Raw genomic sequence first — 15,503 nt, 5'->3', positions numbered from 1 at the left:
GGGGTTTCACCATGTTGACCAGGATGGTCTCGATCTCTTGACCTTGTGATCCACCTGCCTCGGCCTCCCAAAGTGCTGGGATTACAGGCGTGAGCCACCGCGCCCGGCCCAAACCTCTTTTCTTTATAAATTACCCAGCCTTGGGTATCCCTTTATAGCAACCCAAATAGACTAACACATAAATCAGGTTCTGATTTTCCCTTTTCTTTCTCTCTAATAGTGTTTAATGCTCTAATACTTTCTAAGCATGAGGTATTTTCTTTAGCTCTGAATCGCAGTATCCTCAAGGCCCCCTTCAGGGAAACCTCAATTCCCTGTCAGTCAAGGCCTGTCATTGGCTTTGCATTGGCCTTCTCTGGGAGAATGTCTGCTCCTTAAGTTGATGGCATACATACCATGCTCTTGGTGAAATAGAGGGAAGAAAGCCTATTCAACTTAGGAAGATCATCAAGCAAACCAGTATAAGCATTATGGGAATCCTAGAAGGAACAGAAAAAAAGAAGGAAGAAGAAAGCTTATTTAAATAAATAATGACAGAAACTTCCCAAATGGGAAATGAATGTCCAGATCCATGAGTCCCAAAGAGCCACAAATAACCTAAAGATAAAGAGATTTTCACCAAGATACATTATAATCATTCTCAAAACTTAAAGAAGCAATTTTGAAAGCAGCAAGAAAAAAGCAACTTGTCACACATAGGAAAACCCATAAGACTGTCAATGAATTTCTCAGCATAGCCCTTGAAGGCCAGGAGAAAGTGGGATGATATATTCAAAGTGTTGAAAGAAAACTACCAACCAAGCATATTATACCAGGAAATGCTATCCTATAGAAGTGGAGAGATGAAGACTTTCCCAGAAAAAAACTTTGGGAGTTCATCACCACTAGACCACCATGCTAAAAAGAGTTATTCCAGTTGAAATGAAAGGGTGCTAACATTATGAAAACATATGAAAGTAGAAAACTCACTGTAAAGGTAAGATTATAGTCAAATTCAGAATAATACTACAGTGGTGGTATGTGAATCACTTTTAACTCTACTATAAAAGTTAAAAGACAAGGGTATTAAAAATAATTGTAACTATAATAATTTGTTAATGGATATACAATACAAAAAAGATGTAAATTGTGATATCAGTAACATAAAATATGTTGTGGGAGGAGAAATTAAAGTGTAGGATTTCCATTGGCAGCTAACATTTAGACTTTATTTGTTTAAAACAGACTGTGATAAAATGTTTATATCAGCATCATGGTGACCACAAAACAAAAACCTGTAGTAGAAATACAAATGTAAAGAAAAAGGAATCAAAGCATACCATTACAACAATCATCACCTCAGAAAGGAAGGTAGTAAGGGAGTAGGAAAGCAACAGAGAACTACAAACAGCCAGAAAGCAATTTGTTAAATGGCAGTAGTAAGTCCTTATCTATCAATAATTACGTAATGTAAATGGATTAAATTCTGCAATCAAAAATTAGAACTGGCTGAACAGATATTTTAAAAAGATCTAACTATGTGCCGCCTGCAGAAGACTCATCTTAGCTTTAAGGATACACATAGGCTGAAAATAAAGGCATGGGAAAAGATATTCCATGCAAATGGTAACCAAATAAAGAGCAAAAAAGGTGCTTGTATCAGACAAAACAGACTTTAAGTCAAACAATTTCATAAGAGACAGTCACTATATAATGATAAAGAGATAAATTCATCAAGAGGATATAACAAATATAAATATATATGTACTCAACACCAGAGTACCTAATAGAGAGAAGATTAACAGAACTCAAGGGAGAAATAGCAATACAGTAATAACAGGGGACTTCAGTACCCCAATTTCAACAGACAGAAGATGAATAAGGAAACAGTGACCTTGAACAGCACTCTAAAGCGAATGGACCTAACAGACGTATACAGAACATTCCTTCACGAGCAGCTGAATACACATTTAAGTGTGTGCAGAACATCATCTAGGATAGATCATATATTAGGCCACAAAACAAGTTTTAACAAATTTAAGAAGATTAAAATCATATCAAGTATCTTTTCTGACCACAATGGTATGAACTAGAAATCAGTAACTGGAGGAAAATAGGAAAATTCACAAATTGCACACACGCCTGAACAATCAGTGGGGTCAAGAAGATATCAAAAGAGAAATCAGAAAATTCCTTAAGACAAATGAAAATGGAAACAACATACCAAAACTTATGGGATGCAGCAAAAGCAGTACTAGAAGGAAGTTTACAGAGAAAATGTGGTGTGTATCTGCATGTACACAGTGTTACACTATTTAGCCTTAAACAGGAAAGCAGGAAACCCTGTCATTTGCAACAACATGGATGAGCCTGGAGAACATTACTCTAAGTGAAATAAGCCAGGTACAGAAAAACGAATATAGGCCAGGCACGGTGCCTCACGTCTGTAATCCCAGCACTTTGGGAGGCTGGGCAGGAAGATTGCTTGAGCCTGGGAGTTCAAGACCAGCCCTGGCAACATATCAAGACCCTGTCTCTACAAAATTAAAAAAATTAGCTGGGCATGGTGGCATGGGCCTGTAGGCTCAGCTACTCAGGAGCCTGAGGTGGAGGATCACCTGGGCCTGGGAGGTTAAGGCTGCAGTGAGCCTTGGCCACTGTACTCATGCCACTGCACTCCAGCCTGGGCGACACAGCAAGACCCTGTCTGAAAACAAACCAACCAACAAACAAACTAACAAAAAAGGAAAAGTATGCATGACCTCACTTATTTGTGGAATCTGAAAAACTGGAACTCAGAGTAGAGCATATAATAATAATGGTTACCAGGAGAAGTAGTGTGGGAGAAACGGGGAGTTGCTGGCCAAAAGGTACAAGGTTTCACTGTGTACCAATTCGCTGTGGGAAGTCCATGTGATAAAGAGGTCTATACAGTGCCCCAGAAGTGCAGTGGAGATGACCCAAGAGTGGAGAAATATTTCAACTGGCTCTCAAAGTTTGAGCTTCCTTGGAAAAGCTGGGGTCAGGAGGGCCAAGGCAGAAACACGCAAGTGTAAAAAAGCACACAATCTTGGAAGTAAAGAGCGGTCTGGAAGCTTCGGCCTGAATAGAGATTCAGCTGCAAAACTGGTTTCAGACCTTGTATCTAGCTACTGAGAAATTTGGTCTCATTCCTGTAGGTGATGGGATGACCTGAAAGTTTTAAAATCAGGAATGACAAGATCAGCTTTTGCTTTGGGAGGGCAATTTGAGGCAGCTTAAAGAGTAGGTTGCACGCGGTAGAAGTTGGAAGTGAGAAGGCTGTTTGTTGCACACGTGCTGTGAGAGAGGACTAGCCTGGAGCAGACCAGCAGTGAGGGCCAGGGCAGGGGAGACCACTGGAGAGAGAGAGGTGGGAGCCACATTGGGCTATCGCGGGGAGGGGAGAGCTCAAAAGAGAGGAGAAAGAACTGGCAGAGGCGGCCTGCAGAGGAAAAGGTCTGAAGAAGACCTAGCCAAAGAGAGAAGTCTGGCGCCCTGGGCCACCTCCCTGTGGAATGAGGGGCCAGCAGGCTTCCTGTGGCTGAACCATGCATGGCCAAGATGCAGGCAGGTTTTCTTTCTGCCTGCAGAAGGTTTCTCAAATGCCTGACACAGTAGTGGATTTCATGCAGCCCAGCTCAGCAAAGAGAGACACAGAGGTCCCAGTGTTTTAGAAACAGAGCAGGGCCGCAGGAGGACCTTCTCCACTCTCCAGAGGGAAGTTCGCGTGCCTGGGGGAGGTCCCAGGGGCCCTGGTCTGTTGGACATTTACAGCCAGGCCTCGGGTTGGCTTTATCCGTAGGCATTGTTTTATCCAGGGGCAGGCTTTTCCCTGAAAATTTACCCTCCGCCTCACTTTGGTCTTCCCGGAGGAGCGGCCTGGGAACCCCGTCTGCTCTGAAGCCATGCTGTGATCCGCCGTTGGTGTTCTCCAGTAGCTTCCAGGGGGATGGCCAGGCCCCTCCCTGGGCTGCCGAAGGAGAATAGTTGTTCCCGGGGTGAAGTGGGAGCTGTGCCAGGGCACCGGCCAGCAAGGGTAAGAACCCGGGTGGGCTTCTCCAGCCTCACAGGAGCTGCATCTGTCACATGCCTACGAGGTGGGACACAAGTTGGCTTACAGGTTGGGTCGACAGAGCCATATCCGCGTGCCCATTTCCACGCTATGGAGGGCTAGTCTTCACGACTGTGCCCCTTGAGAAGACACAATAGGAATAATAATAGGACGGAGGCCAGGGAAAGGCCCTCTTTGGGGGTGGGGAGCGGCGGCGTGTGACCCTCGCCGCCTGTGGGGAAGACCTTCTTGGAAGACAGAGCGCCAGCGGTGCAGAGGCCGCCGGGGACTCCACGAAGGTGGTGGGGAGCGCGCCAGCGACAGCCAGTGCACCTTCGGAGCCAGGGAAGGTGCTGGCCATGACCCGGGGGCGCCCGCAGAGGACGGGCGGCGCCGCAAGACTTGGAGGCGCCCCCGTCCGGTGGCCCCGGGGCAGGTGCGACTCTGGGCGCGCCGGGGCCGGGACTGGGGCCGGGGCCGGGGGTCGGGGCGGCCAAGAAAGGGGAGGAGCCACGCGGCCCCGCGGGAGACCCGCGGGCCCGGGAAAGTGAAAGGGCGGCGGGGCCTCCAGCGCGCCGCTCCAGGAAGTCGCGAGCAGGAAGCGCCCGCGGCGGCCGGGCCGGGCTGCGGTGCGCGGGCCTCGGTGGCGCAGGTGAGACGCGGGGCCGGGGTCGGGCGGGGAGGCGGGGACCCCCAGCCCCACCGCTCGCACCTGCGGTGTCGCCGGCGCTCGGCCGCCGCAGCGGCTCCGCACCTGCTGCACCCGCAGGGAGCTGGGCGCCGGGCCCTGCGCACTAGGAGCTCGGCTCCTCTCCCCCTTCCTTTTCTTTTTATGGGAGCGAGGTGGGGGCTGGTTTGGGTGTTTTCAGAGAGCCTGCGACAGTCTCAAGCTATTTTCGCGGAGGGGAGTATTTGAAATACGACATCTAGAAGAGTGGCCCTCAGCAACAATGCCGGGCGTTCCCGGACCAGGGCGATGCTGGGATTCTGGGGAAGTGGAGGCAGAGGGAGCGGGCACGGGGTCGGCTGCCGCTCCACGGAGTCCCCGGCAGGGGCGAGCTGAGCTGTCCGGCCGGGTCCCCTGCCCACCCCGGCCCGGGCCGCGGTGACAGCTGAGGGTCCAGAGAGCCGGCAGGAGGGGACCCTGCGCATTGTCTGCCGCGATGGGGACGTGGGCGTGCCCGCGGAATTCACCTCCTCCAGGGACCAGCCGCCCAGGGAGGAGCCGGCACCCTGGGCCTTTGCGTTGTTTGTCCGCTGAGCAGCTGGTTCCCGGAGCCCGTGGGCCTCCTGGCCAGCGCGAGTGACAGCGACCTTCTGGGTTTATAATAAAGGGCTTGCCGCGCCGGGAAGACCCCTCGCCGCTGGCCACCAGCCCTCCAGCCTTTGCGGCCCACGCCGTGATTCTGGTGACCGAGAAGGTACGTGTGATCTAAAGATTTGCATTTGAACGAAGGATACTGGCCAAGCCCCTTACCACCCTCACTCCACCAACACTCCAGCCAGCGGCCCCAGGTTTGAATTTCTAATGGAGCAATTGCAAAGCCTGCCCTTTGGGTCTCCCTTACCTCTTAGCCTGGAAGCTGCCTGCCTGCCTGCCGGCCCTTGAACTTAAATTGTCAGAAGTTGTGTAAGTGGATAAATATTTTAGACTTCCCCCGTTGTTTCTTTATTAATCCTCTTTTAGAGCAAGCTTGAAAATCCCTGGCTCCAGACCTTCTGTGATTCTCTAAGTCATTTTGGAACTGCGTCTACACGTTCTGTTTGGTGCAGCCCACCTGTGATGTTCTGTTTGTTGGGGTTGGGGGCAGGTAAGGGAGTTGGTGCAAATGGAATTCAGGTTCCTTGTACTTCAGCCAAGGGGAAAGAGATAGTGACCATTTCCCTCTAATATGGAAAGCGCCTTGAAAAGCAAAAAGCCATAGAAAGTGTGTACTCTGGAAAGGAAGTTGTATTCCATTTCTTGATTTTTAAAAATGCATGAAAACTTTTGGAGGAGAATTGACTTTCTCACCCATCTTTGCCTGTGAAGTGAGATCCAGTTAAAAAAAATTGTCATGAAGTAGATTATTTAAAATATCTGTGGGGCTGCTTTGATGATATTGTTTAAAATATCTGTGGGGCCACTTTGATATTATTTAAAATATCTGTGGGGCCACTTTGATATTATTTAAAATATCTGTGGGGCTGCTTTGATGATATTGTTTAAAATATCTGTGGGGCCACTTTGATATTCTTTTAAATATCTGTGGGGCCACTTTAATATTATTTAAAATATCTGTGGGGGCGCTTTGATGATGTGTAACGGCACCTCGGCCCTAAAAAGACTGTTGAACCTTCCTCCTGCTCTTGCTCACTCCCTAGCTCCATTATTTGAGTCTCCGAAGGTGACCTGGAACCTTCTAGGCAGCGTGGGTCACATGTGAGTGGGCCTGGGAATGGAGCTTGTGAATGTTTCTTTCCCTCAGCTCATTCTGTTTTACAGTTGGCTAGGGTACGTTTTTTCAGGAGATAGGTATAAAACTGTGTGTCTTACAGGGTTTCTTTTTTAACTTTTAGTTTCAGGGGTACATGTGCGAGTTTTACAGGTTGTAATAAAGATGTTCTAATGGGTTGTTGCCTAAGTTACTATCCTTTTTATTTTTTTAAGACAGGGTCTTGCTCTGTTGCCCAGGCTGGAGTGTGGTGGTGCGATCTCAGCTTACTGCAACCTCTGCCTCCTGGGTTCAAGTGATTTTCATGCCTCAGACACCCAAGTAGCTGGGATTGCAGTGTGCACCACCACACCCTGCCAATTTTTGTATTTTTAGTAGAGATGGGGTTTGGCCACACTGGTCTTGATCTCCTGGCCTCAAGTGATCTGCCTGCTTCTGCTTTCCAAAGTGCTGGGATTGCAGGCGTGAGCCACCGTGCTTGGCCTAAGTCACTGTCTTTGACAGTGCAATGAAACTGGACATTCTGCCGCTTTTCCTCTCTGAAATGGTGAGTTCCAGGGGCGCCTATAGAGTGACTTTTTTAAAAAGTATGTCTTCTTTTTATGTACTTGGACTGTGTGCCAGAAACTGGGTTTAAACCAAGTGATTTGCTTCCATTCTGCTGCCCTTTCTTTGCAGGGGATGAGCAGGAGGAAGAGTGGCTGAAGGGAGGAGGTGGCTCAGAGAAACAGGACAAACTGGAATCTGCCCCACTTACCCAGCTGACCCGGGCGAGCCGCCTAGCCTCATTTTTCTCCCTTGTGAAATGAACGCCCTGCCTCTTCAGGGTGGTCACGGGGCTCAAATAAGAGCTTGTCAGTCATGGTTCATGCTCCCAGAGGTCCTGACCCACTCTGAATGAAGCGGTGTTCAGTGGTGCTGCACAGGCTGGGAAGGAAGGGCCCCATTAGTTGAGCTCTTAACATTCCCAAAGTAAAATCACTGTCTTTGCACATCTTAATTGCACTCCCTATGAGAATTTATAGCACTTTCTGTTCACCCATTTTACAGGGGAAAGAATCATCATTGTTTTAAAAAGAAATCAAAGAGGTTTTTTTTCCCCCTCTTGATTTGTCAGTGCCTTCTGGGTTTTTGATGTTGTTGTCACAGGTTTTATCAGAGTTGGAGGCTTTTGATTTATTTAGTAGTTGGCAGTGGAATGTTTCCAGACACGCTGGGCATGGAGAAGCAGTACTGGGAGGAAGACATTTGCTTCCGACCATCCATTTCCAGCCACTGCTGAACCAAATTCTTTACTCTGGAGTTGTCATCACAAAGTCGTTTCCCAGGGTACATCTGGACCCAGACTGGAGCCCACCTATTTTGAGCAAAATATTGCTTAAATCTGGAGGTTTGAGCAGATGCGGTTTTGAAGTATTTACGGATATTATTCAACGTGAGTTTCTTGAGCATGTGGTCTGTGCTAGATTCTGGACAAGGAGATGGAAGCAGGACATTGCCCTGCAGTCCCTGGCCTTCCTTTCTTGAATTACAATGAGGATAATATCAGCTAGTGTTTGGTGGGCATTTACTACATACCAGGCTACTTGGCTTCCCATGGATTATCTCATTTTGTGTTTATAACAACATAGATGCTATCACCCCCATTGTTTAGCCTGGAAGGAGAGGGAGCTGAAAGGTTAAGTGACCTGCCTCAGCTTACACAGCCCAGGGTCAGCCTTGGAGGCAGGAGGCATTGAAGTGGGATGAACCCCCCTGTTCAGGCCCTGCGAGGACCTCCTTGGAGAAAGGTGTAGCTCTAGCTGGGGCAGGGAGGAGAGATGAGGGGCAGCTCCTGGGGCAAAAGCTCAGCAGGGTTTTGAATCTTTTTGTAAAAGGTGGTATAAGGGAAAATCCTTTGCGAATGTGCATTTTTGGAAGCTCACTCTGGAGGGAGGCAAAAGCAAATCTGGGGAACTGATGAGTTTTGGAAGATGCAGTGACTCGGGAATGTCATGAGGCTGCGTTTGGGATGGGAGGCCAGGCCTGCCTGCTGTGCTGGGCCCCTTCTCAGTTCTCAGAACTCCCTCCCCAGTCCTTCGTATATTGCCCTGCCTTCTGCCCTGACTTCATAATCAGGTGATTTTCTGTGACCTCTGAGGTGACCATGGGAGATGAAAAATGAAGAAGCAAATAAAGGCAAAGCCCATTCCTCCTTTGGATTCAAATGAGGAGGCAGATAGAGGCAAAGCTTACTCCTCCTTTGGATTCAAATGGCAGAGCCACAACTGAATGATTGGTTTGATCTGCCCTCTTGTCTAGGCCCACATTTCTCTGTTACTATGACTCAAAGGTGGCCTGGTCCATAGAGGTGGAACTGAGCCAGTCCAGTGCCCTGGCATGCCCTGATATCTGGGCACATGGTGCGACTGCAGGGCACGTCCTTGCTTTTGTAAGTGGGTTGATGTTGATCTCTAGATGCCTCCCAGATAGAGATGAGTTCCTTGGTTCCTTTTTATCCACCATCAGAACATTATCTGAAATTCATTTCAGGGTTCTCAGAACAAACTGCCTTGAGGGCAGGTACTCCACCTCTTCCTAGTAACACTCGTGGTGGGGGCCCCTGCTCGTATCAGACGTCCAGCTTTGATCTGGAAAGCTACTGTACATCTGTGGGGTGACTTCTGCCAGTAACACTGAAGGTTGAATGTCAGGACACTGGACTGTGAATGCCTTTCCTTCTCCTTGTAGAGAGCAGAGCCACTGCCAGGAGGAAGGGGTAAGACCCAGCACGACACCTTCTTTCCATGCTTTCCAGCCTGTGGGAGCGACCGCGGCAGCAGAGAGAGAACCTGGGGCCAGGATTCATGACTTATTTATGAAGCATCTTAATCTGGGACCGAGGCGCTGTGGTCAGTGGCGACGTAAATGGCTCGCCTCCCTGCTGGCATCCGCTTCATCATCTCATTCTCCAGGGATCAGTGGTGAGTCCTGGTGGGCCAGGCCGTTGGCATGCAGCGGTGTATGGGTGAGGGCCACTGTGCAGGTAGTTGTCTTGCGCCAGTTTCATTATCAAACACATGAAACTTGGATCACTGACCTCTCCCATAACTGTTGAATTGCTTGTTGGCAGCGGAAGCCGTGACCCCCGGAGCACCGCTGAGGTGTTCTTTGTCCTTGCGCTGGTATTGACAGTGTTAGGCTCTCGTGTGGTCTCCAGTGGTTCCTGTAAGAATCACGGTCCCTAAATGACCACTGACTACCAGCAGAATCAGCAAACGGCTGTGGTGAATAAGCACATCACTTACATATAAGTTATATAACTGTGAGATCAGGTGAGTGGCCTCGCTGGGGCAGAACTTTCAGAGAGAAAAGGAAACGTTCTGGTGCAGCCCAGAACCACTTTCTGTTCAGAGAGCGCCTCTCCTCGCGTATTCTGAGAATCCTCCTCTTAGGCGGCCTCGTTAATTCCATTCTCCTTAGAAGGAAGCAGTTGACAAGCACAGAGTCTGAAGCTGGGCTCCCTGGCCTCTGATGTGTCCTGCTAACCTCTTCTGGGAGAGGAAAAACTTTGCTTCTTCCCTCCCAGGTTCTGTTTTGGGGGACCTTGGATGGCAAAAGACAGACTAGCAAGAGAAAAGACAGATTTCACCACTTATGTATGAGAGGTCATAGAAAAGTGTCACTCAAAGGGGCATTTAGAATTCGGGGCTGTGTCTTTCACAGGGGAAGGGGAGTGGGAGGAGGGCACTTGTGGGCAAACAACTGGCTTTTGGAAAGACAAGTGGGCCCTCGAGAGCAGATGGGCAGTGTGTACTTTTGTGATCGTTCCTGTTTCGGTGCAGGGTGGAGGCTTCTCATCCCAGTGGTGAGGAGGAATCCAGCTCCCCTGGCTGCTCCAGGGACAGGATTGATGACAGGTGGATTCTTCTGAATTCTTCTGGGGGCTTCTGCTTTTCAGAATTCAGGAACTCAAAAGCCTTTGGCTCAAAATGATCTTGATGCCACAGTGGCCAATTCCGGGCCCACTGGTCTCCATGCCAGCCCCTGGCAGCCCCCAGCCCTGCACAGCTTCTCAGCCCTGCTGGTTGGTGGAGCATCATGGGGTGTCAGGTTTGACTTGAAGCAATCTGCGTTCTTCAGCCAGAGTGCTGCTCTTCTTGACTCGTGTTTCATGTCTGCTGTGAGCCTAGCCACAAGTGCCGGAACACTTAGGTTTTATGTAGTGAGTGTTTAGCTTCTTCATTTTGTAAGTTTATTTTGATATAATTTCAAACACATGTCACTTACTGACATCTGTAAGAATGTTCCTGTAGAACCCTGTATGTCAGAGATGAACATTTAGCCTCATCTGCTTCTCTTCCTGCCCGTCCACAGTGTGTGTGTGCGCGTGTGCACGCACACGTGTACGTAGATGTATGTTCATACACACACACACTTTTCTGAACCACTGGAGTGTAAATTGCAGACATCCTACCCCTTTGTTTCTAAATACTTCCTTCTGTATTTCCTATAAAGAAGACATTCTCTTATAAAACCGCAGCAAAAAGATCAAAATCAGGAAATTTCACACTAAGATACAGTTATCTAATCCACAGTCCTTGTTTAAAAATCCATCAAATGTCAGGTATCTGTTACAGCATGTTTCTTCTGTTCAGGGTCACTTCCGGTTCGTACATTGCGTGTAGTTATCCTGTGGGCCTACTCTCTCACTCTAGCACTGTTCCTCGGCCTTTTTTTTTTTTTTTAATCTTTTATGACCTTGGCTTTTTTTTTCCTTCTTCTGAGACAATGGCCTTGTTATGTTTGAAGAGTTCAAGCCACTTATTTTATGGAATGTGCCACATTTTAACTTTGTTATTTCCTCATCTACATGATTCGATTCAAAGTATATATTTTTGACAGAAATCCCACAGAAATGAGAAGCTTTCTCTTTAAAGGAGGAGGAGCCGCAGACATGGGATGAGGGAGGGGAACTGGAATGAACTGAGTGGGGTTGGATTGGAATGATAGGTCTCAGGATGAGCTGGTGACGGTAGATATAGAAATAGAGAAGGGTGTGTGTGTGTGCGTGTGTGTGTGTGTGTGTGTGTGTGCGCATGCAAATGCATCCCACTGGGAGGTCCTTGGAACAGTAATAGCCCTCAAGTGAGCACACTTCGGTCTGGGATCTTGGTTTCTGCATCTCCCATTAGAAGGAGCCAGGAGTCCTTGGAGATGTGGCCGATGCCGGGACTACGGCAGGACAAGTAAAAGATGAGCTGGAAAGTCTTGTGCCAGAAAATAAGGAAGTATTTACAAACAACCAGATCTAGGACAATCTGAGATTCACAATAAGTGAGACTCGTCATGGATGATAGCCCATTGAATAGCGTAAGACTCTGGCAAGTCCTACTGATAACAACTGAATAAGTAGGAGAAACGCGAGCTCCGTACAGTGGAGGCCGGCCGCCAGGTGGGGCGAGGATGTGCAGCCAGCCACCCACGCCGGGAGCCATTACAGGGTGCTCAGCACAGGCACAGAACGCCCGATGCACTTCGTGTGGCAGCAGCTGGAGGAACTGGATAGCTACATTATCTCAAAGCAGGTTTCCCGAAGTTCCATATTCATTACTTAGAGGGAAACGTGGTGGTTTCACAGAGGGACGATGAGGCAGACAGCACTTTAACCAAGGACCATCTTCACTGTCACGGCTGCCCTGTGCCTCCTGACAGGATGCTCTGAAGAGGACGTGGCATCGCTTCTCTGCCTGGCTTCCTTGTTTCTGAAATGAGGACGTCTTTGGACTAATTTCTGCACCAAATCATGTCACTCAGTAATTCTCAAAAGCGTTTCTTTACTCCTTATTTGCATATGATTGAGGTAGTGACAGTCAAACAAGAAGACAAAGACAGATGCTCTGCGTGGAGCCTCTCGCTCAAAGCGGGCTGCCTGCCGCTCCCCTGAGAACACGCAGTCTTTGAGACCATGTCTGAGGAGGCCCCGAGGGGCACCCCCGTCTGATGCTGTCATTGCTGAGACCTGCATTTTTGCTAGAAGTGTGAGGTTTGTCACGTGTGGGAGGCCAGGCATGCTACAAGTAGCCATAACTGCAGGAAGTAAGCGGAACACTGAGGAGCAGAGAGAGTCCACCATTAGTGTTTTATTGCATTTGCTTTGTATTCATAAGGCTAAACTTAACACAAAACAAAAATGAAAGCGCTATCTTAGCCTCCTGGGGCTGCTGTCCCAAGGTACCACAAGCCAAGTGTCTCAAAACAACGGGAACTTACTCTCTCACATCACTGGATGTCAGAAGTCCAAAGTCAAAGTGTCGACATGGCCACGCTTCCTCTGCAGGCTCTAGGGACGGGCCCTTCCTGGCCTCTTCCAGCTCCTGCTCCTGCCAAAGCCCTTGGCTGGTGGCTGCGTCGTGCTAGCCTCTGCCTGTGTGGTCACATGTCCTCCCTTCCTGTCCATCTCTGAGTCTTCGTGTGGCCTCCTGGTGTGGACGCCAGGCATTGGAATTAGGGTTCACTCTAATCTAATATGCCCTCACCTTAGCTAATCATGTCTGCATGGCCCTATTTCCAAATAAGGTCACTTTCTGAGGTTTTGGGTAGACGTGAAATTTTGGGGGACAATATTCAACCCAGTACAAAATGAATAAAAGGAAACAAATATCATCCAAAACATCTGCTTTGTAAACAATGAAGGTAACATAGATGGAATCAGGAAATAAGAAAGGACTTCAGGAGGGCTGCGTGGCTTCCGGGGGTTGGAGCTCGTAACCCGGCCACTGCTGCAGAGTGAAGCATCAGCCTGCCCAGAGGCCAGGCATGTTGGGTGACCACCAGCAAGGCAGCGGCCTGACTGTGGCTGCCACGGCGTAGCAGTGGCCATGGAGCTGAAGTCAGACCTTTCAAAGAGGAAAGTCCAGCCTCCAGCTACTGCCTCGCCCCTTGTCCCCAAGCCCCAAGTCCTGAGTACAGAAGATGAGGAAAATGAGGGAGGAAGGACAAATTTGGAAACTAAAGAAGTAGAGTTGGCTTGACCCTGACTAAATACATACAGGGTTTTCCTCTTCAGTCTTTAGGAAATTTCAGTTTGCTACGTAAATGGACCCTTCACCCCAATTCTACAGGACAGCTTCCCCCAGAGAGCCCGGCTACACTGTGGCAGTGACTCTTCCCAAAGGGGCTTATTCATTAAAGCATCTCCCAACACACAAGGCTGAACTGAAGAATTCCAGAGGCACGTGCTGCTCCCTGTGTGGTCCTCGGTGTTCTCAGGCCGTCTTGGCGTGTGCTGCCGAGCACCAGCCGGGAGCCACCCCGAAGAGGAGGGCGGAGGCCCAGAGCGCATCGCCGGGGCCTGATCACCCAGGCAGCCCTGACAATGCGGGGCCCCAGCACTCTGCAGACCTCAGCCCGACAAAGGGACACAGCCTTCCTTCTGGGCTGCCTGGCTGGAGGATAGAGAACGTGAACCCACAGCTCATAGGGCAGAGCTGCTTTTCTCAAAATCCTTCCCAGCTGGGTAACTGTGAAACTCCGATTCTCCCGGGTGAGAACACCTGTAGAACTGGTGCTGTAGATGGAGAATCCTCGGGGCACGGGAGAGCTGCTCCCTGGACTCAGCTGGGACTGACTGGGGAGGTGCTGGAGGGAACTCGGCCTCAGAGCTTTGTTCACCCGTTTTGAGGAGACTGGAAAAGGAGATCCTGTCCTCCAATGAGGGCTGATCAGGGTCACCCATCAGCCTTACTCGCCCTAGTCAGCTACAGCAGGTGGAGTAAAGTGACCAGTGTGTCAAGCTGTGGGCTGGACACGTGAGCACTGAGGGCCGGTGAGGCCCAGGGGCCTGGAATCTTCCTGCACCAGCAGCGAAGCTGAAAGCAGCAGCGGTGGCCTAACAGAGCCCCATGCAAAGCGCGGAGACTTTCTTTCCCTGCCAGAAAGGATGGTTTTCAGAAATGTGAGGACCGAGGCCTGGGCGTCCGGAGGAAGTCCTCTGTACCTACATAGCCTTTGTTCTTTGGGCTTTGAGATAAATTGCACACTCATTTTTTAGAGTTTCACTTTTTCCCCATTTGGCCCTTGCCATCGGCTTGGAGGAAGAATTGTAGAAAGGCCGTCGGAAGGTAGTTCCCTGATGAGGAAGGGAGCGCGGGGGCGTCTCTGTCTTCAGTCAGCAGGTATTCTGCCAGTCGGTGTGGTTGGGTTCCTTCCCCTGAGGCACAGACGTTCCAAAGGTTGTAGTTTTGAGTCCCACGGAGCCACCAACCTTTCTTTCCCACCTGAGATATGGTCTTTTTTTTTTTTTTTAAGAAAATTCTGGAAATATTTATTTGACCCCTACTTTAGCTGGTGACCAAAGAAGAAGGCAGCTCTGAGATCCTAGGATTTTTCGTTACTCATGGAAAGCTTCCCTTGGAGTAAATCACAACATTATAAACGTAGATGTACAGCTGGGAGAAGCGATCCCTTGGCCCCGGGCCTCCCGGAAACGCTGCCTTTCTTTGTTCTGTGTAGGACGCCGCCTTAGGTAATTATTGATTCAGGTTGTTGGTGGCACCATTCAAAGTCATTGGTCTTCCCAGGCCAGAAGCAGGACAGGTTCTCCCAGGTGGGAGGTGTGCCCCAGGACACAGAGCTGCCCCTCGCCTTCCTCTCCTGTCAAATGCTGCCTTCTCCCCACCCATTTTGTTGCCCTAAAACATCCTTTTCTCCGCGGTGCTTGAGACTCGCAGGCAAGAGTTGCCCTTCCCCTTCTCACCGACGCACCTGCCTTTCTGCACACTCCACGCTCATGCTTCCTCTTCGGCTGCTTTCCTCCCAGCCAAACGGAGCAAGGGGCTTTGTGCCAGTGTTTCTGTCACTGGCCTATTGAGAGCCTGCCAGTGTCACTGACTTTTTCTCTTTGAGGGCTGTGAAATATTTATATGTCTGCCTTGCTTGTGTGCTTCTGAAAAGTTGCATAGAAACCAAAGAGCCAAAAATAAATATGATCGTTAGTGCCCAGGATAGCACGCTACACAAGACACTTGTGGTTAGCT

General features: G+C 49.3%; 1 protein-coding gene across 9 annotated transcripts in view; it reads left to right on the top strand.

Moving 5' to 3' along the window:
* The first annotated feature begins 4,559 nt into the window (after positions 1-4,559).
* Positions 4,560-15,503, top strand: part of SLC37A1 (solute carrier family 37 member 1) — a 78,276-nt gene continuing 67,332 nt past the window's right edge. For 2 of the 9 annotated variants that reach the window (XM_037742054.1, XM_017538588.2), the window contains exons 1-2: positions 4,883-5,472; positions 9,217-9,449. In XM_037742054.1, coding sequence (XP_037597982.1) covers positions 9,394-9,449 — 56 coding nt within the window. In that variant the 5' untranslated portion in view covers positions 4,883-5,472; positions 9,217-9,393. Of the gene's footprint in view, positions 4,704-4,881; positions 5,473-9,216; positions 9,450-15,503 lie in introns of those variants that run through there. The other 7 variants (XM_037742052.1, XM_037742050.1, XM_037742051.1 and 4 more) reach the window with 7 other exon arrangements.

The sequence above is a fragment of the Cebus imitator genome, unplaced genomic scaffold (assembly GCF_001604975.1).
Source record: "Cebus imitator isolate Cc_AM_T3 unplaced genomic scaffold, Cebus_imitator-1.0 Scaffold112, whole genome shotgun sequence".
Classification (NCBI taxonomy): domain Eukaryota; kingdom Metazoa; phylum Chordata; class Mammalia; order Primates; family Cebidae; genus Cebus; species Cebus imitator.
The sequence above is the reverse complement of the archived record's forward strand: the minus strand, read 5'-3'. Positions and strand labels throughout refer to the sequence as shown.